At 41.9% G+C, this 26388-nt stretch overlaps 1 protein-coding gene across 1 annotated transcript; it reads right to left on the minus strand.

Annotated features, from left to right (window-relative positions):
* Window positions 1-6509: 6509 nt before the first annotated feature.
* On the minus strand, window positions 6510-24470 carry WSB1 (WD repeat and SOCS box containing 1). The gene is made up of 9 exons (XM_002912341.4): window positions 24133-24470; window positions 17579-17747; window positions 16368-16636; window positions 15067-15198; window positions 12703-12803; window positions 10287-10459; window positions 9658-9771; window positions 8212-8319; window positions 6510-7729 (listed from the first exon to the last, which is right to left on the minus strand). The coding sequence occupies exons 1-9, from the start codon at window positions 24170-24172 to the stop codon at window positions 7570-7572; spliced, it is 1266 nt and encodes a 421-aa protein (XP_002912387.1). The 5' UTR covers window positions 24173-24470; the 3' UTR covers window positions 6510-7569.
* Window positions 24471-26388: the final 1918 nt, after the last annotated feature.

The following is a 26388-nucleotide window of genomic DNA, read 5'->3' on the forward strand; positions in this document are numbered from 1 at the left end:
GCTACAGCCTCCCCAGCACCCCGCAGGCTGTCTGCCTTCCCCTCCAGCGGCGGAAGGAGGCTCCTCCCTGGGCTGCGGAAGGAGGCTCCTCCCTGGGCTGCGGGACCTGTGTCTTAGGGGCAGGAAGCTGTGCTCCATTCCACCCAGTTCTCCTCCTCCCTGTCCATCCCTCCCCAATCATCTGCCTGCTCACGGGAGGCCCCGAGTCGGGTGTGGCTGTTTCTAAGGCCTTTGGCATTTATTTCCGAAACAACAAAACAAAACACTTCAACAATGGCTGATATGCTTAAAAAAAAAAAGTCTCTGGTTTGCCTCAACTTTGTCTGGGGAAGGGGATAAGGATAAACACCCAAGGGCCCTGTTGCTATGGAGATGTGCTCCCTTAGGCATCATAACGCGCGGCTACTTTAGGCTAGGTCCTATGCTAAGTGCTTGTGGGGCTTGATCTCCTTTCTTCCTGATAACCTGGAGTTCAGGTGCTAGGATGATGTCTAATTTCACAGGTGAGGGAGAGACGGTTCTGGAGGTGAAGGGACTTGTTCAAGGTCACACAGCTACGAAGTAGAGCAGAGATTTTAAACCAAGTGTTTCTTGACTCTGAAGCCAATGGAATTATAAGTATATAACCAGACTCTGCCTTGGTCTTGTCTGCAGATGTCTTGATGGCCTCTCAGTATTTATGTAGTGCTGAGAAAACAGGCTGCAGTGACCCACTTTCCCCAGAAAAGTTCCAGCCAGGCACTCTACCTCTCTCTCCCATTCTCTTCCCCTCCCCCCTTCCTCCCTCTCATTTGCAGAGGAAGATGCCAGAGATCCCCTATGTTGCTTCTGGGAAGAGGAACAGTATGCAGTTTTTTGTACTTCTCTAGGTAGCTTGACTTTAAAAAGTCATCAGCATTTACCTTTAAAAACAGTAAAATCATGAAGACAGTACTTTAAACATCCAAGTGGAGATTTGCATTTACTGAGGACGTCTTTACGTTTCGATCCTACTTTGCTCTGCCTGCCAGGAAGCTCCAGGTGGAACTGTGTGTGCAATGGCAGATCACGCAACTGTTCTGTCTTCCTGGCTCCTCCCTCCACCCCTTGCTATGGGGGGCTCGGCTTTTTGGCAGGTTAGTTAAGGCTCTCGGCCTGTTTCCTCATTTATAAAATGGGGAACACAATACCTGCCTAATGGGGTTGCTGTGAGGAGATTATATAGGGAAACGCTTAGGGCAGTGGTTCCATCAGTGTCTGTGTTAGCCATTTTTCAATTTTAATAGATTTTCATTGTCCAACCATTTTTCAGGAAGGGCTCACAGATGTTCTCCCCTTTCACCTGCACCATCTTACCTCACCCTTCATGCATTGTCTGTCCCCCCATCTGTCCCCGGTGTCTTCTACTTTTGATGTTATCTATAACATCCCATTGACCTTTGAATTCTGTATAAATTCCACTTTGTCATTCATCAAATCCTAGATGCCACTGATTATAATCTGTACCACGAGTGTGTACCACTTAGAAAGAATAGGGATACCTGGGTGACTCAGTCGAGTATCTGCCTTCAGCTCGGGTCATGATCCCAGGGTCCTGGGATCGAGTCCTGCATTGGGCTCCTTGCTCGGCGGGGAGCCTGCTTCTCCCTCTCCCTCTGCCTGTCGTTCCCCCTGCTTGTGCTCTCTCTCTCTGACAAATAAATAAAATCTGAAAGAGAAAGAAAGAAAAGGAAAAAAAGAAGAGAAGGAAAGAAAGGAAGGAATTTAAAGACACCATCAATTCTAAAATTTATCCCAATTTGAGTTGTTCAAATGTGGAGGGATAAAAGTGTAGCTTTTAATCCATGAATATGTTAAGGACGTTCTGATCCTTACTTCAGACTTGGGCCTTTCCTGGCTGTGAACTGCCCCCACTCCTTTGATGGCATCTGCAGCACTGACCGGGATAACCTCCCACCTGGCGCAGTGCCTTGCTAGTGGCTGGTGTTCCCGTTGGGTCAGCTCCAGGCCAGGGAGTCTAACCTCGCTGGCACAGCTGGCGCAAGGGGCTCGGGTTTCCCCTGGACCTGGCAGCTTGTCACCAGCCCTGGTGTAGATCTCTCAAGCCAGTGGCTGGGCGGTCAGCTGACTTTCTCATCTCCAGTGACTGCTCTGCTGCTTCCTGTTTTGGCCTGTGTGTTTGATTGTTCACATGGGTAATAAAAACGATTTGTTTGAGATAAGGTTTTTTTTTTCAAGATTTTATTTATTTGACAGAGAGAGAGAGACAGTGAGAGAGGGAACACAAGCAGGGGGAGTGGGAGAGGAAGAAGCAGGCTTCCCACCAAGCAGAGAGCCTGATGCATGGCTCGATCCCAGAACCCTGGGAACATGACCTGAGCCGAAGGCAGATGCTTAATGACTGAGCCACCCAGGTGCCCCGAGATAAACTCCTGAGGGGAACAAGAAACTGACCGACATGCAGTGCAGTTTCCCCCAGACCGTGGGCAAAGGACAGAGCTCAACAGTCATTTTCTCATCTGTGTGGGTTTCCATCTCCAAATTAAATTTGGAGTCACTCCTTCTATGCTCATTTTTTCCGTGATTCAGGGAAAAGCAGGGTGTGTTGGGCAAAGTTTGAGCCTGACAGCATGCTGACCCCAAAGGGGTTGGCAGACACAGGCAGGGACACGCTTAGGCATCTGTGTTGACTGAATGCCTTATCTAAAGTATCGCGCCCATCCGTGGCCGTCATGGAGAGAAACGGGGCCCTGCAGACAGGAATTCAAATCCTGGATGTCATTGCTTAGTCGTATGACCTTGACGAGTAAGTTGGTCTCTCTGACCCTCCACAGCCGTAAAACGGGACTACTACTACCTGGGTTGTCAGAAAGCACCAGGCAGGAGTGGCGATGAGCACTTGGCCAATGCTCAACGAAGGGGAGTACCAATGTTGAATGCCCACCGCGTCCCTGACGTTGTGCAGATACAAAGTAAAGGCTAACCGCCACTCATGTAGGGAGGCATTATTACAGCATTTCTCTATCTAGCTATCTATCTCGAAGCTCCCAAGTTCCACGCTGTGAAGCAGCTCGGCCAACACTTGTACGAAGTCCTCTGGGCAGCAGGCCCTGGAGTTGAGGAACTGGGCCAACCTGCTGTATGAACACCCTCCTGACTGAGACCAAATGGGGCCCAGCCGAGAAGACTGCGTCTTTGCCAGGTGCCGAGCAGCGGGACCCAGACGTTGTGAGCGAGCTGCTCTCTCCACCTCGCACCAGCTGGGTGGGCTGGCTCGGGGCCTCTCATCCAAATTCCCCAACACAGGGTTACTTCCATGCCTGCTAAGCAGGGCTAGTCTTTCTCACCTTTCCACAGCTCCAACAGTCAGTCACTGGGACCCAAAGGCCAGCCACAGGCTGAGCCCTTAGGAGGCTACAGGTCCTCAGGGACGAGGCATTTACCTTCTCACGGAGGCACCAACACCTAAGAAGCAGTAACAAGTGACAGGGCATATCCGAAAAGGCCAGGAAGTGGTGTCGAAATTAGGGTTGATGGATTCAAAGAAAAGGGCAAGAGCGCTTTGGGCCGGGGTGACACTTCCGCCACCACCAAAAAGAGGGCATCTACGTAATGGGTCCAAACTCCAGTATCTGCAAGAACTGGAATGCCGTGAAATTCAGGAGAACGAGCTCATGTCACAGAACAGGGTATGGTGGACGCAACCTGACCTGGGGCTCCAGACCTGTCCCACAGGCCCACGGGAATGCTTACGGCTTCTCTCCTAAACTCAACTGCTATCATTCAAGCTTGAAACCTGTCATTCCTGCCAGATGATCTCAGGGGCCTCAGAGGTGGGGAGACAGCTGGGGAAGAGAGAGGGACACCTGTGCGCTCCAGCACAGCTGCCACCTGTGCAAGGGCACAGAATGCCGGAATTGTGCTCTCAACAGTTAAGGATCGAATGATGCATAAGACAGACCCAGTGAATCATGTGACTTAACAGGGGAGCTTCCCATTTTGCCTTAGAGCTGATTAAGCTGAGTGCAAACAAGATTTTATTCATTTATTTGGAGAGAGAGAGTGAGAGAGCAAGCAGAGGGGAGGGGCAGAAGCAGAGGGAGAAGCACTTCCCGATAAACAAGGAGCCCTATGAGGAACTTGATCCCAGACCCTGGGGATCATGACCTGAGCCGAAGGCAGACGCTTCACCAACTGAGCCACCCAGGCGCCCTGCTTTGTTTTCTACCAGCCTCATCCCGGGCTGTTTTATTCCTGTTCTCACAAACCTTCTTGGCTTGCTTTTAGTATTCACCATCCGTATTTTCCTGCGAGAACATTTCACTATTAAACAGCGACTGGGAAACACACACAAAGCCACTATTTGTCACCACTTCATCTGTCTTCATTACGAGTCATTTTAACGCTATTTCCTGACCTACTAGAAGTCCATTTCTATGGTTCACACTTTATTTTTGGAACAGATTATTTAAAGAGTCATTAGTTCTTCAGCCTCATTTAAAACAAAACAAAAAAAAAAGATCACCGTCATCACTGTATTACACGTTTTCCTAAACAAAGTCAAAGTCTAGGGTTTATTTTCAGACCAGAAGAGTGACTCCCTGCGGTATTACAGGTAGAGAAATTTCCTAGATTTCTATCACCTCTGAAAGAGAAACCACAAGGGTAATCATTGTTGTTGTCTCCAATAGGGAAATGCCAGTTAATAAAAACTGAATGAAATTGCTCTTCGTTTCCCGATCCGAGCCTCAATCTTTTTAACTGACTCAACTGTTAAATGTATATATAATGCCAAATCACAGTCACACAAAGCTACCCAACTACCCGTAATATAAATAAATCAATTTACACCTTATTCAAACCAGGTATTTTGCTTTTGGCTAAAAGCAAGCTTTACGGAGCAAAGGGCAAGATGAAATTGTCTACTAATCTTTATTCCTCCCAAACATCTTACCAAAAAGGTTATGATGACTATTTCTCCAGATGGCACTTTACTGCTCACAAACACCTTACTTCCAAGGGGATTTAAAAACAAAAAACCAGTATACTCCAAACTGATGCTTTGCCAGATTTTGAAAATGACACACAATGACACGGTATTTAACTCTACTGTAGAAATTACTTGTGTTTTTATCATTTATACATTCTACAGTTAAAATGCATCCTTAGGCCCAAACCTGGTCAGATTACTCAGATAAAATGTCACTGGATTCACTTGACAGGTTGGATTCACTCTCTGGTTTCTGTCTTGTGAGGCGATGTTGGCTTCTCATACTTGGGACTTTCTCAGTCAGCCACTGCCCCAACCCACCACAAGCACGCTATGTGCAGGCCAGCCTTTTCTGCCCTGAGGGCAGTGCAACCCAGCTGAATCCAACTTTACTCTGTCACAAGTAGGCAGGTGACTTCAAGGATCATAAAGTTAAGTAAGATTTGCCAACCTGAGATCAAGTTACAGGTCTTAAAGTCATTTGACGTCATTTACATCACCTGAAATTGTGAAGGAAAGCTTGGCTGCTGAGTGTGAGGCACCCTGCACGGCACTAAAATGGGAAATCGGATCGGAGCATAAATCTCTCTTGCCAGTTCTCCAAATGGCATGCTTCTGGCAAATCGGAGAAGGCAGTATCATTTTGATAAATCCTATAGCTAGAATCCAACCTGACCACATCTTTCCTACCTTCCCTTAGTCACTCAACTCTAGAGTATATCATCCTGTTATCATCTCCTCCACAGACAACTGGAAAATTTAAGCCTGTTTCTCCTTGACTTATTCTGCAATCATCTTTTCACCTCGGCACTAGGATTTTCACATGAAAAGATAGCAAGCAATGTGGCCTTCTCAGGGAATGCTTCTTCCAAAAATGCAATTTTTACCTGATCAGATATGTTGGTTGGGGAGTAATTTCATAGTGTGAAGAGTAAGTAATAGTACCATATCATTTTCAAATTATAAAGCAGACGTATTACAAAGTAAAGTGCAAAAAAGAAAAATCACAACAGGTTTAAAGAGAAGATGCTTTTGTGCTACTTTTTGTAAAACGGGATTCTCAAGAAATGGGCACATTTTCTACCAGCTTTCAAATTTACACCTTATACCCTTCACAGAGCCTAAGAACTGCCAGATGATTTCAGTGGTAACAACCAAATCTTTAAGAGCGCGCATGACTAATAAAGTTTTGCTTCTTTTGCCTCCTCAAAAGGCCCTCATCACTAGACTTTCCTCTGGCTACTCTAACCAGATAGACTTACTCTAAGTCTAAAAGATTATGTTTTTCTTTTGCTCAACAGTTATTTTCCCTTGTTCCAGAGCTTTTCTGTGCTTTTAAAGTAAGCACTAATTACGCCAACAGTTCTCCCAGAACAAATCAACATAAAGATGGCCGCATCCATGAGGCATTAACTCTAAAATAGTAGTACTTGTGCTATCCATTACCCTTCTGCCTTAATCAGCTGTGGTCCTGCATTGTCTTACACTGCAGACACACAAAAGCACGAAACTTTCCAACACACTTTAACATTCACGATAGTGGTTTTTTACAAGTCTTTAATTAAAAAACTCAAAAATATATAATCAAGCATTTTACATGATGCATACATTCTTAATATCTGCAGGTAAGATAAATAACAGAAGGCAAAAGCAGATATACTGTATTGCTTCTCTTTGGCAAATCACCAATATTTACCCCCTGCAGAAACACAGGATACATGTTAAAAAAAAAAAAAAAAAGCATAAAAAAACAAGCAAAATCATGGTCTTAGAACTGTCCCTTAGTACAAATAACAAAATATTTAGCAGTAATACAGTAGATGGATTTTTCAAATTGACTACAATTGGTAATACTTTATACCACGGGGTTAAAGTAGCGAGCTGCTTTCCAAAATTAAGGCCCGCAGCGGTAGTTATATAGTTATGGGGGGGGGGTGACAACATGGGACGGACACACACACACACACACACACACACACACACACACGGACACACACCCTTACCTTAGTTATACCCTGGCTCTGTTTTCATTTAATAATGTCACATTCAAATTCTACCTCCTGGATGCCATTCCTAAAGAAAACAAACTCCTTCCCCCATGGGTTTTACTTGCAGGTCAGATGCCTGATCCCCCACTCCAACCAAAATTGCATTTTTTTAATCCAGAAACTCTGCTTTCTTCAGCCAGTATTTACCACCTCTCATTGGCCCAGAATAAAAAAAAAAAAATTCCTTCCATTTTACAGCAAAGCTAGATATTGCAGCTCTACTGAAGCAATATATACATGTTGGAACTAAAAGTTAAAAAAGCAAAAGGGTCCATTCAACACATAGCAGCTTGTATCTAAATATATACATGTATGCATATGGTTTCACAGTTAAATTTTAGGGAAAAAATTTACATTTGATATGTCCGGAAATATTTCTCCTATAGTCTATAAATAATATAATATGCTCGAATGCTCAAAATGCACTACAAGAATGTATCAAATTAAATAAATCTTCTAAACCTTGAAAAACAGGTACTTGAAGTCAGTCAAGCTTGAGGTTTGTGTCAAGTGTGCTCCGTCAGACCCTAGGACGGGGGAATACCAAGACCTCTAGATACGATAGGAGAGAAACTCCAAAACTTTGGAAGGAATCGGCAGCTCCTGGACCTCCTGGGTGGGCATCACTCTCCGAATTGACATCCGACACAAATGCTGAAGGCTAGGGACTTGCCTCGGAGTGGCCCAGAAATACACACTTCCATCATGTGTCCTAAACAGAAACAAAAAAAAATCACCAGCTCAGTCACCTGTGTACACGTATTTCAACATCCTCCCGCTCAAACAACTAACACCCAAGGCTGTGTATGAGGGTCACAAACTACACATGAAAACCCAATTAAGGAGGCCTAACCATCTCTTCTAGGACAAAGTAACAGTATTATAAAGAGCCCTTATGGACAATTTAGTGACAATAAAATACTGGCTGCTTTGACTAAAAGCCACTTTAGGGCGCCTGGGTGGCTCAGTCGGTTAAGCATCTGCCTTCGGCTAAAGTCATGATCCCAGAGTCCTGGGATCGAGTCCCCCATCAGGCTCTCTTCTTCTCCCTCTGCCTGCCACTCCCCCTGCTTGTGCTCTCCCCCCCCACCCCGTCAAATATATAAATAAAATCTGTAATAAACAAATAAATAAATAAATAAATGCCACCTTAAATTAAACTGCCTCTTAAAGAAAATAGAAAAATCACTCTACCCAGCAGCTAAAACACTGCCATCAGTAGAAAAGGCACAGCAAAGACCATTGCTCAAAGGTGCAACTTGAACTGGATAATCCTCATCAATTCTCCAGAACCTCACCATCCTAGAAAGGAAATAAATTGTCAGTGAGTATCCAGCAGGATATTTAAGGTAAAAGCAACATCTATACTTCAGATAAAACAATGCCACTGAGTCACAAAATACACACCACACATAGACGCACACGTCATTACAGCAACCAATTACTCTAACTTGATTTATAAAACATTTTCTAGCCTATCCCTATCAGTAATTTGGATCAACTCACATAAGACACTATAATGCATGACTGCCTTCCCTTCCCAGTGTTCAGATCCACAATGGTCACAACCAGAATCTTTCTCCTTACACTCAAATAATATCTGACCTGAGAATCTTCACAGCCAAATGAAATTTCTTTCGCAAACAACAAGGATGTTAAACCACATTACAAAATGAAAAGACTGGGGCCCCTGGGTGGCTCAGTCGTTGGGCATCTGCCTTTGGCTCAGGGCGTGATCCTGGCATTATGGGATCGAGCCCCGCATCACGCTCCTCCACTGAGAGCCTGCTTCTTCCCCTCCCACTCCCCCTGCTTGTGTTCCCTCTCTCGCTGGCTATCTAATAGATAAATAAAATCTTTAAAAAAAAAAATCAAAAGACTAATTTATGAAAATATTACAATTAACAAAGCTGTGAATTAAGATTTGCCAATCTTATTTTTCCCAAAAGACAAAAAGGTTTTACTCTCTTTTCAACACATTTAAAAAGCCCTTTCACATAGGTAGAATGCGTCTAGAAACAGCACAGACTTGATATTCAAAATCTGAACAAACAGAAAAACAGTGATTGCTGGTAAACAAAACAACCTTCTCTGTTCTGGAAAGACAACAGTGAATCACTTTCTGAATTAAGTGACCAAACTACTTAATACCGTATACCATGCGCATCATATGATAAAAGCATGAGCAAAAGGAATGGCGATACCTAGGTTCCAGTTCGTACCAGTAAGTAGTACATCTCACTCGTGTGACATTTCATCTTGTAGCCTCAAATGCAGTGGACACAAGTGACTCTGCTTTTACCATTTATTTCACTTCGAAAATGTCCTTCTGCTTCAACTTTTACAAGATATTACTGAAAAATAAATCTGTGAGCTAAAAGCTAATTAAAAATCTACCCAGTCTGGTACACTAGTTAACACGCAAGAAACACGGGGAAAGGCGCAGATTATCTTTATTTTACGTGGACATTCTTCTTCAGGCCAGTATTAAGACACACAACATCTCCCCAAGTCTTGATTAAAACCCACACTGCAGAAAGGCTTTTTTTTTAAGCCTTAAAAATGTTTCCAGTAAGTTGAAAGATGAAAGGAAATCTTTAAAATTTAGACAATAGGTCAAACTATCATTCACACACTTACTTATCATCAGCAAGGCTTGCAACATGCAGTCCATCATGGCTAAAAGACACAGACCGTACCCATCTGTCATTTGCTCCTCCAGCAAATATTGGAGTAGGTGGGGGAAACAGGTGCCTGAGGTCAAATACATGTTTTCAGTGAAAACGAGAGTCACTTCAAGAAGCAAAACCACCCAGTTAAAAAGTACATATGTCTTTGAATAATGTTTAAAGTGGCCTTAATGACCACAACTCAAGAGACTGAGTAGAGCTGATCCAAATTAAATGAAAGGAACCTTAAGAGAATTACTATCTCCTTTTTACAATGTGATTGAAGACACTAAGATTAACTCCAACATCAGTTTCAACTGCTTTTCAAAACCTTGACATGAAACTCTAAACGAAATTACCACTTCTACAGAGTCCTATACAGTAACACGATCTGTAACAAGACAGCCAAATCTGTTTTTAGAATGTTTACCTGAAGCTCTGTATTATTCAAGGACTTAAATAATACTGAAATTTAAAACTATGATAGACCAATTTTAAGTCTCACATGTTAGTGATTCCAATCATTCAAGTAGTTTCTTAAAAGCTATACTAATAGCCAGAGATGAACCACAAACTACAATTCACTCATGCTGTACCCACCCAAATTCCATCAGAATGTCTCCAGTATGTGGATCCCAGAGATATACTCGAGTATCGTAAGATGCAGTAGCCAGTAATGCTCCATCAGGAGAAAAGTCACAAGCTACGACATCATGGTGATGTCCTTCTAGTTTCCGTATCATGGCGTATTTATCCATATCCCAGAGGAAAACCTGTAATAAAAAGGCAAATGTTATAGCTTCATTCAGACACACAGAGGACAAAATGGTACAACTTAATCTAAAACTGCTAAATTTAATTAACATTATATTAAACATTATAAATTATGAAGAATTAAATAAAAGAATATGTATGCTCAGTGTCATAGTCAGATTAAAATCAGTCTTTAAGTTAATTAAAGTAGACATGCAAATTCTATTTCAAATGTTTCTGTTAAATGTTAATTTAAAAATAAGCCTAAACATAAAAAAGGCAATGCAATTTAACCACAAAGTTATACTGAAATCCATTTATTCCAAAAACTAATTAACTAAAAATATATACAGAAATAAATAGGGTTAAGTACTACAAACCCCCTTCTTTTTTTTTTTCCAGAAACTACCAAATTTTTAAAAAATATACAGACAGAAAATGTAATGTTAACAAATTGTTACTCCATTGGCATCTCCCTTTGAGATAATCACTTGTTTACAATAGGCTTGGGTCACCAACGTGAGCCTAGGAAGAGAAACAGATACTGCAAGCAAAGAGAATTTTCACAGCCAAATGAAATTTCTTTGGCAAACAACAAGGACGTTAAACCACATTACAAAATGAAAAGACTAATTTATGAAAATATTACAGTTAACAACGTCTGTGAATCAAGATTTGCCAATCTTATTTTTCCCAAACCAACCACAACCATTAGTCATTTTAAGTATGAAACATTTAAATTACTTTAGTACAAGTTTACACATAGTTTTCGATTCTATAAGATCAGTACTTAAGACTGTGCAGAATATTTCTGAATAGGATTCAAATGTTTACTTCAGTCTAGTTATATTAAACACAAGCTTGGAGGTTTATAACAATCCTAGTAAGACAATCTCTCCTCTTGGAGTAAAGCAATCCTTTTTGCTACTTTTTTTTCTGCACAGACACAGTATTATTACTTCCAAAGAAAAATAAATTTTAAGTTGGATCAAAGTCTTAAGGTATCTCCAACATCTCAAAGAATTCCAAAAAAATAGCACAGAGAAACCATTCGAAAGCCAATTACATTACATTAAATTGGTTTCACATGTCAGACTCCCAACTCCATGAGACTGGAAGAGAAACTACTTGGAGGAGTCAGTGGGTTCCACTGCGGGGGAAATTACTTTAAAAAAGAAAAAAAGAAAGAAAGAAAAGCAGAAAGTGGACATCGACCAGCACCTGTGTACGTACAGTACACCTTGCAGCCGAATGCAAGGTTACTTCATCCTATGGTAAAGGTCGCCCCCAGCCCGGTAGCCAGAGATGCCACTCTTTCTGCCCAGCTAACACCATTGTGCGCCTGTGTGCGAGTGGTGCCAGCATAACCTCAATCACACCAATATTGCTGCCACCACCTGTGACAGGGAAAGCAAGAAGCATATGGAAAACACACAGCCTAAAATAGCAATGTCAATATCTAGCTTTGTTCTTCTTATGATTTTTAAAGAACTGAATATTTTTTTCTAAACTTCCAACATTCGCAACTATCATTTTAACATACTTCTTGACTAAATAAAATGCATTTAAAACCAGCCTCCCACCCCCAGTAATTCAGAGTGTATTCTGAATATCCCATGTATTTGGACTTCAACATTTTTCATAAACATATGAAGCTAATAAGATCTCTTTAACTATACTAAGAGCTAGTAGACAACTAAAGGAGAGTTCATTAATAAGCATAACCCTCTCAAGAGTCACTGTACACTTCATCTGTCCACAGGTATGCTGTGCAAGACAGACCATGTCGATTTCATCTATAATTCACTCTAGACATACATGAGTGCTATTTTTATTATTAGATTTTTAAGTTACTTTTTTTCAGTTAAATGTCCAGGACCAGCTGGGAATCAAAACTTTTTAAACAGCAAACTGGACAAAAAAAAATAGAACAACAGAGAAGAGAATAATTAGCGGAATGTCTTAACATTTGGACTAGATCTCTTCTATAGCACATAAACTTTCCTAGACCTTAGAAAAAGTAAATTTCACAAACCCCTTACTTTATATATTATCTCTGACTAAAAGCAATCCAGTTTCTCACTCCATAATCAATAACTATATTTAATTTCCCTCATGCAAATTCTCCCCCATCGTGAAATAAAATATTTAAGATATTCATGACACCGAGCACAGACTTAATAGGTTACTTAGATTTAAAATGATTATGCACACATTATTATAATCTAGTTCACAATGAATGTACAAGAACTTTGATACATACTGCTTTACTGGCTCCCACTGAACACAGCATAGAAGAGTCAGGAGAGAATGCACAGCTATACACCCAGTTCTGATGGCCCCTCAATACTTTCATCATGTTTCCTGAACAACAAAAAAAATACCTGTATGAGCCCTAGAGTTCACTTCAAAAGAGCAGCATTTCAAAAATGGCAGAATCATAGAATCACAAACTTTTTAAAAAGATTTTATTTATTTATTTGACAGAGAGAGAGAAAGAGAGAGAGCGTGCACAAGCAGGGGGAACAGGAGAGGGAGAAGCAGACTCCCCGCCAAGCAGGGAGCCCAATGCGGGGGTGCTCAATCCCAGGACCCTGGGATCACGACCTGAGCCGAAGGCAGGTGCTTAACCATCTGAGCCACCCAGGTGTCCCAGAATCACAAACTTCTACAGCAGCAGTGATTTATCTGTAACAATGGTTGGATATAAACCAGTTGCTTATTTTGTAAAGTTCTACTGGAACACAGTCACGCCCGTTTATGTTGTGCTACAATGGCAGAGGTAACTAAGGCAGAGACAGCAAGATCCAACAGCCTAAAATATTTATCATCTGGCCCTTTAGGAAGAAGTCTGCTGACCCTTCACCTATATAGAAGATAGAATTCTTTTAGTCTAATCCACTTATTCTACAAACAAAGGAACTGGAACACTTCAAGGCTGAGACTTGAGGAACAACTTCAAAACGCCTTTCATCTTCTTCCTTTCTGATAACCTACACTCCACTCCAAAGCCCCTGTGCATCACAGCTAAAGCACATAATTACGTCCACGTGTATTTTAACTCTTAATTTTACAAATACTTACTGAACAGCTACTAAATGTCAGGCACTGAGGAAACAGCTATGAATAAGGCAAAGTTCCAACTCTCTTGAGCTTATATTTTACTAAGTCCACATTTCCTTTTTTTTTTTCTTTTCCTTAGGGGTGGGGAGGGGAAGAGGGAGAGAGAGAATCCCAAGCAGGTTCCATGCCCAGCACAGAGCCGGACGAGAAGCTCGATCTCACAACCCTGAGGATCATGACGTGAGCTAAAATCAAGAGTCAGACACTTAACCAACTGAGTTACCCAGGCACCCCTGAGCCTGTATTCTTAAAACACAGGCACACAACTAAAAATGTGTTGAGAAAGCAAGCACCATCTGACATGGAAAAGAAAATAAAAATTTAACTACCAAACTTTTGGGATCTCTCCTCCCCTCAACAGCCGAGCATTCAGAGAATGCTAAGATGCAGGGGAGGTCCATCATGGTTTGGGAGGACAGGAATATTATTTTCTAAGGCAATGGTTATTGCCCATTAACTAGAAGAAGTCTCCAAACCTCAGAGTTTTGTTTCCTACTACATTCAGTTTAAGTCACAATAATTCTAAGCAAGCCATCAACCTCGAGCCTGAGACTGTTAGAGCACTAGCGGATCTTATTTAAATATAAGGTGTTAACCAAAACTGTAAACCTTCTCATTAGCGACTAAGAAGCGGAAAGAGATGCTCATCTCTGGTCCTCTCAAATGAGGGAGATTCTCCAAAACTTTATATGCACTACAATTAACAAAATTTCAGAAAAACCTGAGTACTTAACACTAACATACCTTTCCTTTATTTATTTAAGATTTTTATTTATTTGTCAGACAGACTGCAAGGCAGAGGTAGCAGCAGGCAGAGGAAGAAGCAGGCTCATCCCAGGACCCTGAGATCATGACCTGAGCAGTCGCCTAACCGACTGAGCCACCCAGGCATCCCTAAGATATCTTTTATTATATTGGATAGCAAGTCTTTTGGTAATTTCTTACTTAACATATCCAACTTATTATGATGCTTATTAGCATTTAGGAGTTATAAATCCTGGTATGTAAATGTTTTAATCTAAATTTTATTAGATTACTAAATTATGTAACTTCAAGATCTACTTAAATTTTGCTAAGCAAATGAAGTTAACCTTCCTGAAGATCAAGGAAATAAACTAACACAGACCAGTTCATTTATAAAACCCTAAAACTGGGGGTGGGGGGACACCTAAAACTGGGGCGCCTGAGTGGCTCAGTCGTTAAGCATCTGCCTTTGTCTCAGGTCATGATCCCGGCGTTCTGGATCGAGCCCCGCATCGGGCTCCCTGCTCAGTGAGAAGCCTGCTTCTCCCTCTCCCACTCCCCTTGTGTTCCCTCTCTTGCTGCCTCTCTGTCAAATAAATAAATAAAATCTTAAAAACAAAAAAAAACCCTAAAATGGACAGATTTTGTCCTCATGTAGTTGATACAGATCTGTATCCCCAGATGATCGACGCTTCTTGACATCTCTCAGTAGTAATGTTAAGAAACTCATTCTGTTTCACAGCCTGGAAAAAAGACATACCATCATCTTTCAGGTCCCACACTCTCAGAGTTTTGTCTCTTGAAGCTGATACTAGGATCAAGCTCCCATCTGGAGCAAAAGTTAAATCTCTGACCACTTCAGTATGATCTACCAAGTTAAGGAGGAGTTTTCCTAAATGCAAAAGAAGAGGGAAAAAAGACAATGATGTTAATTTTTTTGGCTTCTTTCTTTAAAATAGGGCTCTTCACATAAAATATATATATATACACACACATATATATATGTGTATGTAGAAATACTTGTCGACCTCCTTATTTCCCAAGTGCAAAGTGACTTAATAGTGCTTTTCTATCACCTTTAAAGATTCTCTATTTACACAGCTGTAAAATGGATTATTTCCAGGATAGATAGCAAAGCCTAAATTTATTGGATCAGCTTAAAGAGAATTCCTGAAGTGTAAACAAATTAATTTATCATCAGGAAAACCTACATTATTATTTTTTAATTTTTGTATAGTATGATTTTAAAAATAAAATCTAATTTTCCCTTTTCTTTTCCTTGGCCTTGGATTACTAACAGACTGTCAAACTCCCCAAAAGATTCATGCTATCTCACAACAACCTAAATTTTAAAAAATACTCAGTGAATAAATATACTTTATTCATCTAATGTTGTGAGTTTTGTTTTCTATGAAAATCTATGTGCTTTCCTTAAATTTTTTTCAAGAATCCAAATTTACTGACTCATTATCCTCATTCAATATTAGTATCACCTGCTGTGTTCTACTGCACATAGTTTTAATGCTCATTTAAAAAAATGCCTTCAAATTTTTGAGTATATACTATCAGCCAGAAACTGTTTTAGTCATTGAATAACACGTTCCCTTTTAATTGCCCAAAGAATTTAACTTCTCAACCTATCTAGTTAAACTTTAGATACAATGTTACTAAAACCTTCCAAAGGTTAGACAATGATTGTTGAAAACTAGATTTGCCTTGAAAGCCTCCAAGCTATCACTGAAAAAGTATATAAGAAAACACCTTGCTTATTTGAGCCATAAACTAAATTACTAATTTATAAATGACAATTAACTACATTCCTTAGATATGTCCTTCTTGCTAAAATATTCTCTGAAGAGGGACCAAGCAGTGAGAACCCTATTTTCTTAAAATAAAACCATGAGCTGAAGATGCTATGCAGGCCAGTCATGAAGACACATCCACAGCAGCAATTCTTGCTTTCAGTAAGTTAAAATCCTCAAACCACATCTTCTAGTGCCTATGAGTGAGGCCCTGCATCATAAAATAATCAGTTCTGCTTTGAAAACGATGGCTCCGTACCTGTATAGACATCCCATATTTTGATACGCCCATTGTTTAAACCTGTGGCAAGGAGCAGCTGATCTTGTCCAAATCTGAATCGATGCCATTCTATATTGACACAGCGACTCTGTTTTTCTGGAACTGAAGATCCAAAAGCAAGACTCCAGACTATGTCGCCACAGTCTATGATATGTTCACGAGGCTTATTTTTCTGACCACCATCACTGTTTTGTCTTGACAATCTCAAACTGCTTGAATTGGTAATATTCTTGGTGCCATGCAAGAGACTGAAGGGAAAAAAGGTCAGACTGACATTTAGTTATTATTTACTCTGGACTCCTGCAGATACTAAATAATGATAAATGTTTATTAAAATAACCTCAGTATTATCATAGTGATACTGAATAACAACAGAATTCTATGGATGGGAAAGTGAAAATTTGCTATTAGCCATGAGGATATGACCAAATAAATTCAAATCAAAAGACATTTTTCAGCTGCTAAGAGATTAAGTTGAACAATAAAGCAATGTATAATTTCTTTGTGTCAAAATTTTCCTCAAAACCACTATAATCATAATAATAATCACAATAAACTTTAGCTAACCTAAAGTAAGCATAAACAAGCAAAAAACAAAACAAAAAACCTGATAACTTAAGATATTAAAGTTGACACTAGAAATTACCTTAAAAATAACCCATAATAATCCATAGTTTCCCACACTTTCTAGACCTAAGATAATATGTAATAAAGATATTAACTAAATAACCATGAAGGTCAACTGGACACAAAAAGGACGGAGAGATTAAATTCAGTGTATATTTTAGAAAAACTTTCAACAAATAAATCCAAGCAGAGGAATTTGAAGTATATAAAAAATAAATACACGATCACCATACCGCTGTTATCTAATAAAATGTTGTGAAATCCAAAAAGCGTCATGTAACAAAGGTCACCTGCCCTGGCACAACATAATATACACTACCAAGGAACCAGTAATCTGCTTTTTAATACAAAGACACAAAAGCATCGGAGAAAGTATTCTATAATGTACAAGGCCAAACAATTCTTCCCGCAAATGTTCCAATAAACATATTCAGCTTATGATTAAAATACATTTACAATGGTCTAAAAAGGAAAAACTTAAAATATCAAAAATTTTATTACTCCACAGAGAAAACAGTAAATTCTACAAAGAGATACAAAACACAAAAAGAAGAGAGTCTTACAAGTTCTTAAGGCACTGGGACCACGGAACAAGCTTTACTGTACGATGTCCTTGTGACCAAGCAAAGTACGAACCATCTGGAGCAAAAGCAACAGTCCAATTTTCACGACCACATTTCTTGTCAAAAGGAGCGGCTGGAGCTAAAAGTTCACCTATAGTACGTGATCTCACTGAAAGAAAAAAAATAAATACAGGATGTCACATATAACCAATCAATGAACTTGACACTGCCTCCATATTAATTTGGGACTCTCAACTCCATTGAGCTTCCATGAAGACAAGGTATAAGGAGTTCTGATTTCTACCCTCTGAAGGCAGGTATATGGTGTGAAGACCCTTTAATGATAATAACTACCTTCAAGTTTTCATAAAGTGATTTTCCAACATCTCCCCACCTACGAGCTTGTTTAGAAAGCTTCAGTAAAGGGGCGCCTGGGTGGCTCAGCGGTTAAGCATCTGCCTTTGGCTCAGGGCATGATCCCGGCGTTATGGGATCGAGCCCCACATCAGGCTCCTCCACTGATTCCCATTCCCCCTGCTTGTGTTCCCTCTCTCGCTGGCCATCTCTCTCTGTCAAATAAATAAATAAATAAAATCTTAAAAAAAAAGAAAGCTTCAGTAAATAAACTGGTCAAGTGATAATAACGTAATGATATATTACAGTTAGCAATTACTAAAGTCCTGACTTTTGCATTGCCTTATGTTTTCATCAAATTACTAACATTTAAAATGCAACAGGCTAAACTTACTTTGTAAGAAAAGTATCTTCCAATAAGTTTATAGTTTTCAAAAACCACAAACCACTGTAAAATACAATATATCATTATTCAAAGGAAAGCACTATTAAATGGTCTATTTAAACATGAATAGTCTTTTTTTTAAAAAGATTTTATTTTTTAAGTTATCTGCACACCCAATTTCGGCCTTGAACTCATCACAACCCCGAGATCAAGAATCACACGCTCCACTGAGCCAGCTAGGCGCCCCAACATGAATATTTTTTCAGGCCCAGGTCGCAAAAATCACAAAACCCCTAGAACTAGGAGGGACTTAAAGGTTATTTAGTACAATCTCCCAAGCAGTGCTTTACAATGCATTACATTTGCGATCCTCAATCATCTTAACTGTGGGCCATAAACTGGCCCCAAAATGGAAGTAGTTCTTTTGCTTTTTAAGGACAGAGAATAAACAATCTCACACATTTTTAATTTAGTTAAAAGTACTCATATTTAGGGGCAGCTGGGTGGTTCAGTTAAGCGGCTGCCTTCGGCTCAGGTTATTGATCTCAGAGTCCTGAGATCCGAGCCCCACACTGGGCTCCCTGCAAGGCGGGAAGTCTGTTTCTCCCTCTGCCTCTGCTGTTCCCTCTGTTTGTGCTCTCTCAAATAAACAAAATCTTGGGGAAAATGTACTTAAATTTATCATTCATAACAAAACCTGGCATATTACCGGAGTATACAGAGACTTTTCGTTCTGCGGTTAAGAAGCCTGACCCACAAGCTTCTACGGTACATGGTGTGCACACAAACTTGGCCAGAGCTTCCTCAACAAGGGGAAAGAAACTGTGTCAGTGTATCACCATTGCTTTCTTGGGTTGGTCTTGATTTTAAATTTTGCTACTCTTCCTTTTTAGGTATAAGATAGTATCAATTTAGGGGGCGCCTGGGTGGCACAGCGGTTAAGCGTCTGCCTTCGGCTCAGGGCGTGATCCCTGCGTTATGGGATCGAGCCCCAACATCAGGCTCCTCTGCTGTGAGCCTGCTTCTTCCTCTCCCACTCCCCTTGCTTGTGTTCCCTCTCTCGCTGGCTGTCTCTATCTCTGTCAAATAAATAAATAAAAAATCTTTAAAAAAAAAAAAAGATAGTATCAATTTAGTTTCCCTATTATCTACTTTGTGATTAGCTGTCTGGTCAACTCTTACAGTGTTATTTTTAGGTTTTTGGCTTGAACTTCCCAACAACTACATATATCCTGTATGTACTGCAGTTCAAATAAGAACCACTTATACTCTTATTGCTACAGCAGGTATAGACATACACCCCCAACCTCCCCACCCCCGTACTCGTTCAGGTGACACTTCAAGTCTCAATGTGTGCTCTGTCAACAGCCAGCGGAGCACCTGGCATATGATGCGTGATCAGTAAATATTTATTGAATGAATATAAAAGCACATATATAAGCTCCCACTCTTAAATGATTTCAACATTTCCTTGTCCAAGTTTTTGATACATTAACAAAGGAGCTATGGTTTAAAAAGTAAAACGGGGCGGCTGGCCAGCTCAGTCGGTAGAACATACAACTGGTGATCTTGGGGTTGTAGGTTTGAACCCCACATCGGGTGTAGAGATTACTTAAAAATAAAATCTAAAAAAAAATTTTTTTTAAATAAAAAGTAAAATAAAACTGAGACCCATTTTTCTATGATACTCATAAATATGAATACCTAATAAGGCTTATTCACTTTTGTGCAGCTGACATTATCAAAAATCTTCCTCCTTGGGGCGCCTGGGTGGCACAGTGGTTAAGCGTCTGCCTTCGGCTCAGGGCGTGATCCCGGCATTATGGGATCGAGCCCCACGTCAGGCTCCTCTGCTATGAGCCTGCTTCTTCCTCTCCCACTCCCCCTGCTTCTGTTCCCTCTCTCGCTGGCTGTCTCTATCTCTGACAAATTAAAAAAAANNAAAAAAAAAAAAAAACAAAAAAAAAACTTCCTCCGTGCCACTCCACCCACTCAGTCAATTCTGACCTCCTAAGAGAATAAGCATAACCCTGCTCTCACATGACAGTCAGACACTGAAGACAGCCATGGCATCAGCAACTGAATCTTTCATCAGCCTAAACTCCACAGGCCTTTCAATCATTCCTTAGATGACATGGTTTCAAGTCCATTCCCTACCTTCGCTTTCATCACTTTCCTGGAAAAACTCCAGATGGTAATGGTCTTTATAAAAGTGGCACCCAGAACTAAACACAATACCTCAAGTGTGGTTTGATCAAAGCAGCAGAACCCCCACCTACTCCCACCCCAACTTTTACCAGCAGTTGCATGACTTTAATATCAAATCCACAAACCAGTGACCTTCATATGCCTGCAGATTCTTTTTTCTTTTTTTTTTTTTTTTGAAATATACAAGTGATTTTTTTTTTTTTAAAGGGCTTGGGGCTCCTTACACTGCTTTTCTTTACATTCCTCCAAGGCCAGTCATACACGGTCATCTCACCATCGTAGTTCATGTGCCTGGCCCCTGAATTTGCAACCTCTGCCTAATCTTTTTTTTTTTTTTTTAAATAACTTGGGTTTCTGTTTAATCATACGTATCTTTTAAAAATCATAAATTTTAGGAGAAAAAAAATAGAAGTTCACACGTCAAGGAAACAAGTTTTTAAATCCAACTGGGAAAAAAATTTTTCAACCAAAAAATTCAAGCATTATCTTAAAGAGAAAGCCCCTAACTAAACTTGATGAGTATATTCATGTAACTTCTATTTCAAAAAATAGAGGGCTGGCCCTTGCATTCAACTTCAAAAACACTGGTTAATTAGACGAACACACCACTCCTTTAGCAAGCAAGTTTAACTTTCCCACAAAAGACAATTTTTAGTCTGTATTTTAGGATCAACTCTATATTTTTCTTTTACTTTGCCCACAATCACAAAACTCCTCTGGTATAAACAGTGGAAATTAACACCAAAAAAACTGTTTCAAATAACAAAGACCATGAAATAATAAGCTAATCTATCCTTAAATATATAGAAAGTCAAGAAATGGGGTCATTATTTTAAAACTACCAAACAGAAGCTATACTGTCACAAGTATTAATAATTAACTTGGTGTTTCCTTGCTTGTTAACAGGCATATCAAATGATTTTTCTTTTCCAAATGATCTCTGCATCAAATGATTTAAGCACCCATTCAGATATTTACTGTACAATATTATCAATAGGGTTAAGGTAATGAAGCGCTTTGAAAAAAAATTTTTTTAAGTTAAACCTTTATTACCTGCAGCTGTTTAATGTTAGTATCCTAAGAAATATAAGACTTGGGGTGCCTGGGTGGCTCAATCCATTAAGTGTCTGCCTTCGGCTCAGGTCATGATCCTGGAGCTGTGGGATCAAGCCGCACTGGGCTCCCTGCTCCACAGGAAGTCTGCTTCTCCCTCTGCCCCCCCTCCCATTCGGTCTCTCAATCTCTCTCAATTAATTAATTAATTAATAAAACCTTTTATATATACATGACTTAACAACCTTGTAGAGGGCAAAAGCTGCCTGCCAGGGGGACTCAATAAATACAATACTACATTATCTGTACAGTAGGAACACACTATCTTGAGTTACTGCTGAACCAAGAAAACCAGATTTAGCTCCCTCTCCACATTCCTCTCCGCAATTTCATAACCAGAAATGGAGGATCTGTGGTAGCGCCTTGCGAAAGAGGGCAGTCGCTCCAGGCAGTACTCCCTGTCACACAGGACTCTAATCAGTCAAGGAATCTTACCTCTCTTCTTTCAGTATTTGAGAAACCAAAGAGCTATAATTAATACCCAAGAAAAAAGGGGAAAAGTTAAGTCCTTACTGAAAGATACAAAACTACAGAGAGATATTACTGTTTAACTCTGTATCCAAATGGTACTTCCAAAGAAACAAAAACTGGGTTTTGGGGGGTTTTTTCTCCTTAAGCTTAGAAAAGGCCAAGTTCTTTCAGATATTTGGGACTTGGCTAATAATTTTATACTATAGCCAGGAAATAACACTGAGACCTAACTAAATATGAAAAATTTTAACTGAGGGGCGCCTGGGTGGCTCAGTCGTTAAGCATCTGCCTTCGGCTCAGGGCGTGATCCCAGAGTCCTGGGATCGATCTGGGATCGAGCCCCGCATCGGGCTCTTCCACTGGGAGCCTGCTTCTTCCTCTCACACTCCCCCTGCTTGTGTTCCCTCTCTCACTGGCTGTCTCTCTCTCTCAAAAATAAATAAGTAAAATCTTAAAAAAAGAAAAAGAAAAATTTTAACTGAAAAGGCTACTTAGGGGATGTACCTTATGCAGTTATGCTCAGAAGCTCTATCCAGCCCTTAGAAGACAGGACTGGTAAGTTTTCAAAAATAGTTCATCAAGATGAAGTAAAACAGATAAATGAAAAGTAGTTATCTGTGATAACTACTGTGTAGAAGAGGAGGAAAAAAGCCCACTGGACTAAGAATAAGAACTTTTGGGTTCACGTTCCACTTTAAGACCTACTTAATAGTCTTAAAACACAGTTAAAATAAAAATTAGCCATGAATTTTGTTTTCTCTGAATATTTAAATTCGTTATTAGAACCAGGGTTAAAGTCCCCTCCCAACCTGCCATTCAACCTTATCCTTAAGAGAACAAAAGTCCAGAATTCTAAGAGAGCCGTCTCTAGATATAAGATATAAAAACTGAACCCACATGCAGGATAGAGGGCCTTTTGGCCACCTCAGCTTCCCCCTCCCTCTAGAAATACCTCCTCCATATATTTGAAGGCACACATAAAGAACGGGGAAATGCAAAGGGTCTCTGCTCAGTGGCCACCTCCAATTTTCATTTAATTAACTTACACAGTAAGTTTAGTGGTTTTTTTTGGGGGGGGGATGCTCAACTATTTTATTTTTTAAATGAAAACTGTACCTATTTAAGATAACACGACTTGGTAAGCTCAATGTTTACTAAGCCTATCATCAACGCACAGCACCAACTTCCCCCAAAACTGTCTATTTTCCCGTAAGAAGGAATTTAAGTGGGAGGTGCACTCAACGGAGCCACTGAGGCGGTCTTGACGCACAACCTCCAGGATCCACTGCTCTGACTTCGGTGTGGCAGGGCTAGCCTCTAGACCACTCTGTAGACAGCCTTTTCAGAGTGTGCTCTTCCATACAACAGCTTTTCTTCTGTCACTCCACCCACATTCTGCTCCTCCCCGCTCCTATGTGCAGAAAAGATAATTGAGTCTCCTCCCCTGAACCGCTGCCTTCTTTAACGCCATATCGTTTTTAAAAATACTTTTTCCAGGCTGATGGGCACCTCTTCGGTCACATTTCTCCTTTAAGAGTGGCTGATATAGATGAGGGCCCCTCCCCTTTCATTACACTCAGAACACACAAGTTTACTTTTCCCGTCGTAAAATTAAGTCCCCGAGACCTGCCCAGCACTAGCCACAAGACGCCCCAGAGAATCCCAGGAGGATGGCCGTGCGCGGACCTCCTTAGAGGAAACTGGGGTCCCCCGGGGGTGGGTGTCCGCCCCCGACCACACTGTCAGGAGGGCCCTGGGCGCCCAGGTTCCCCCAGACCCGAAGATCCGCCCACTGCCTCCCGCCGAGCCTGGCGCACAGTAGGCGCTGCATCAATGCTGACCCCATCCACCCCTCGGCGACACGCACCGGCTGGGCCGCTTCCTTCCTCTTCGCTCCAGGGCTTGGCCCCGGCTCACCCTTCTCCGCTTAGACTCAGAGACGCTTCCTCCTCCGGGGACTCCCTGCCTCTCCGCAGCCCCGGCGCGCTCACCAGCACCCCTCACCCACCGTCCCATTCCTCACCGATCTCTTTCTCGTTGACCCTCGGGGGAAAGCTGGCCATCTATGGGGCACCGTCTGATTCCGGGGGCGCGATGCGGACGCAACGACAGAGAAGGGATCGGCGAGCGCTGAGGGGCGTGACGCGGGCTCGGTCCCTCCCGGACCGGGGGACGGAGGGGAGGGGCGGGGGCGGTGGCGGCAGCCTCTGCCGACTGCCCCGGGAAAGTTCCGGAAGGCCTCGGACCAAACTACAGAGTCAAACACAGACAAAAGACCCCGTTCCCTGCCACAAGCCTAGGGACCAAGACACTTCCTCCGACGCCGCCGACAGCAAAGCAGACACTAGAGACAAAATGGCGCGCGGCGCGGGAGATAGCAGGGCGGTGCGGGCGGGGTCTCGTGACGCCACCGCCCGCGGCCCCGCCCCCCGACGCTCGGGACGTGACGGCCTGGGCTCGGCACCCCGCCCCCACCGGGGGCGCGCGGGCGTTTCTGCCAGGACTGGACCCGCTGCGGCAGGAAGAGCGCGGAGGCGGAGGCGGAACCGGGGCTGCTTCCCCAGCTCAGCCGAGGCCTGAACGCTGAGTACGACCTGTGTTCCTAGTTCGGTCTTGTTCCCCCCCCCTTCCTCAGTCCCCGGGACCGGAGCTGTATCTCTAAGCTGAGGTGCCTTCGAAAGGGCAAACGGAGAATTGTATAATACATATTAGCCCACCGCTTAAAGATGGCGTGGAATTTAAACTGGCTGAACCAAAAAGAACAAAAAAGACGTTTCAGATTTTACCTCTATTTGGCCACCTCCCCGGCCCTCACGTGCTTGATGCAAAAAATGAGATGAGACTGGGCCCCACCCGATCGCTGGGCCCCAGCCGGGCGGCGGCGGCGGTCATCCTGACCTGGGCGGCTGATGTTTGCAAGGGTCTAGGAGACCGGGCGTGCGGGCGGCCCACCCCGGCGGGGGACCTCCCTGCGCTGCCTTTGTGCTGGCTGCTCCTGCACCCGGGCGGCCTCGCGAGGCGAGTGGTCGGCGCTGGCCCGGCCTCTGCCCAGGCAGACCCCGCGGTATCAGCTCAGACCGAGGCAGCTAGCTATTCACCAGGGCTGATGAAAGTGCCTGTCTTCCAGAGCCACATTGGTTCCCGATCACAGATGACATACTTGCATTTTAAGGGGCCCTTCTGTGGACTCTAATCCGTGTTCCAATGGAGGACATCCAGGGCTGGGAATTTCAAGTATGTGGCAGATACCGCTGGGATAGGAGTTGCATTAGTCAAACTCTTCCGAGTTCTTAAAAGACGACACGTAGAGCATGTTTGCTTTGCTTTGCATGTTAATTATTCCAATAGTGAAACGTTTAATAGCAGGTAAAAGAAATCAACCCCTCTTTATTTTCAGTCAACATATTTATTGACGGCTTACTCTGTGCAAGGCACAGGGGCTAATTGTTGAGTATTTAGAATAGAACAAAACAATTTTAATGCGGTCTTGTAGCTCAAATATCAGCATTTTTTTTTAAAGATTTTATTTATTTATGTGACACAGAGACAGCCAGCGAGAGAGGGAACACAACAGGGGAGTGAGAGAGGAAGAAGCAGGCTCCCAGCGGGAGGAGCCCGATGTGGGACTCCCTGAGCCGAAGGCAGACGCTTAACGACTGCGCTACCCAGGCGCCCCCAAATATCAGCATTTCTATCAGTCTATTTTCATTGTTTTAACCAATTGCTATTACCTCTGTTTACTTATACTATACCCTACAAATTCATGGAAAATACCAGTTCTTGAGTGCCTGAATTCCTTTGGTGGCTTTTGCACAATTGCTGAATTCCACTGTAGTTATTCCTGCTCTCCAACAAACTTCCTGACCATTTTCTCAACTGGAGTACAACAGTGGAATGAAAAACAATTTTATGATTTGTTTACTCATTAGTGGTAATAACTAATATTTACTGGATCCATGCTACATGCTAGGCACTGTGCCTTAGAAGTGTTTTTGTGGATTAACTCCTTTAATACCCACAGCAGTATGGATAGCATATTAATCATTCACATTTTACATGTAGTAACTTGACAACAGTCACGGAGCTACTTAGAGGCCAAGTGCTAGATTTGAACCCGAACTTGTCTGACTGCTCTGCCCTACTTCCATGCTACCTCATGAATGAAATCTAGCTTGAAAAGCAAATCTATATCTGGCATTTCATAGGTGTTTGTTATTTTAATGTCAAATCTGAATGGTCATTTTGTCCCCTACATATCCTGCATAGTTGAAGGTTCTTT

The sequence above is a fragment of the Ailuropoda melanoleuca genome, chromosome 13 (genome assembly GCF_002007445.2).
Source record: "Ailuropoda melanoleuca isolate Jingjing chromosome 13, ASM200744v2, whole genome shotgun sequence".
Lineage (NCBI taxonomy): Eukaryota > Metazoa > Chordata > Mammalia > Carnivora > Ursidae > Ailuropoda > Ailuropoda melanoleuca.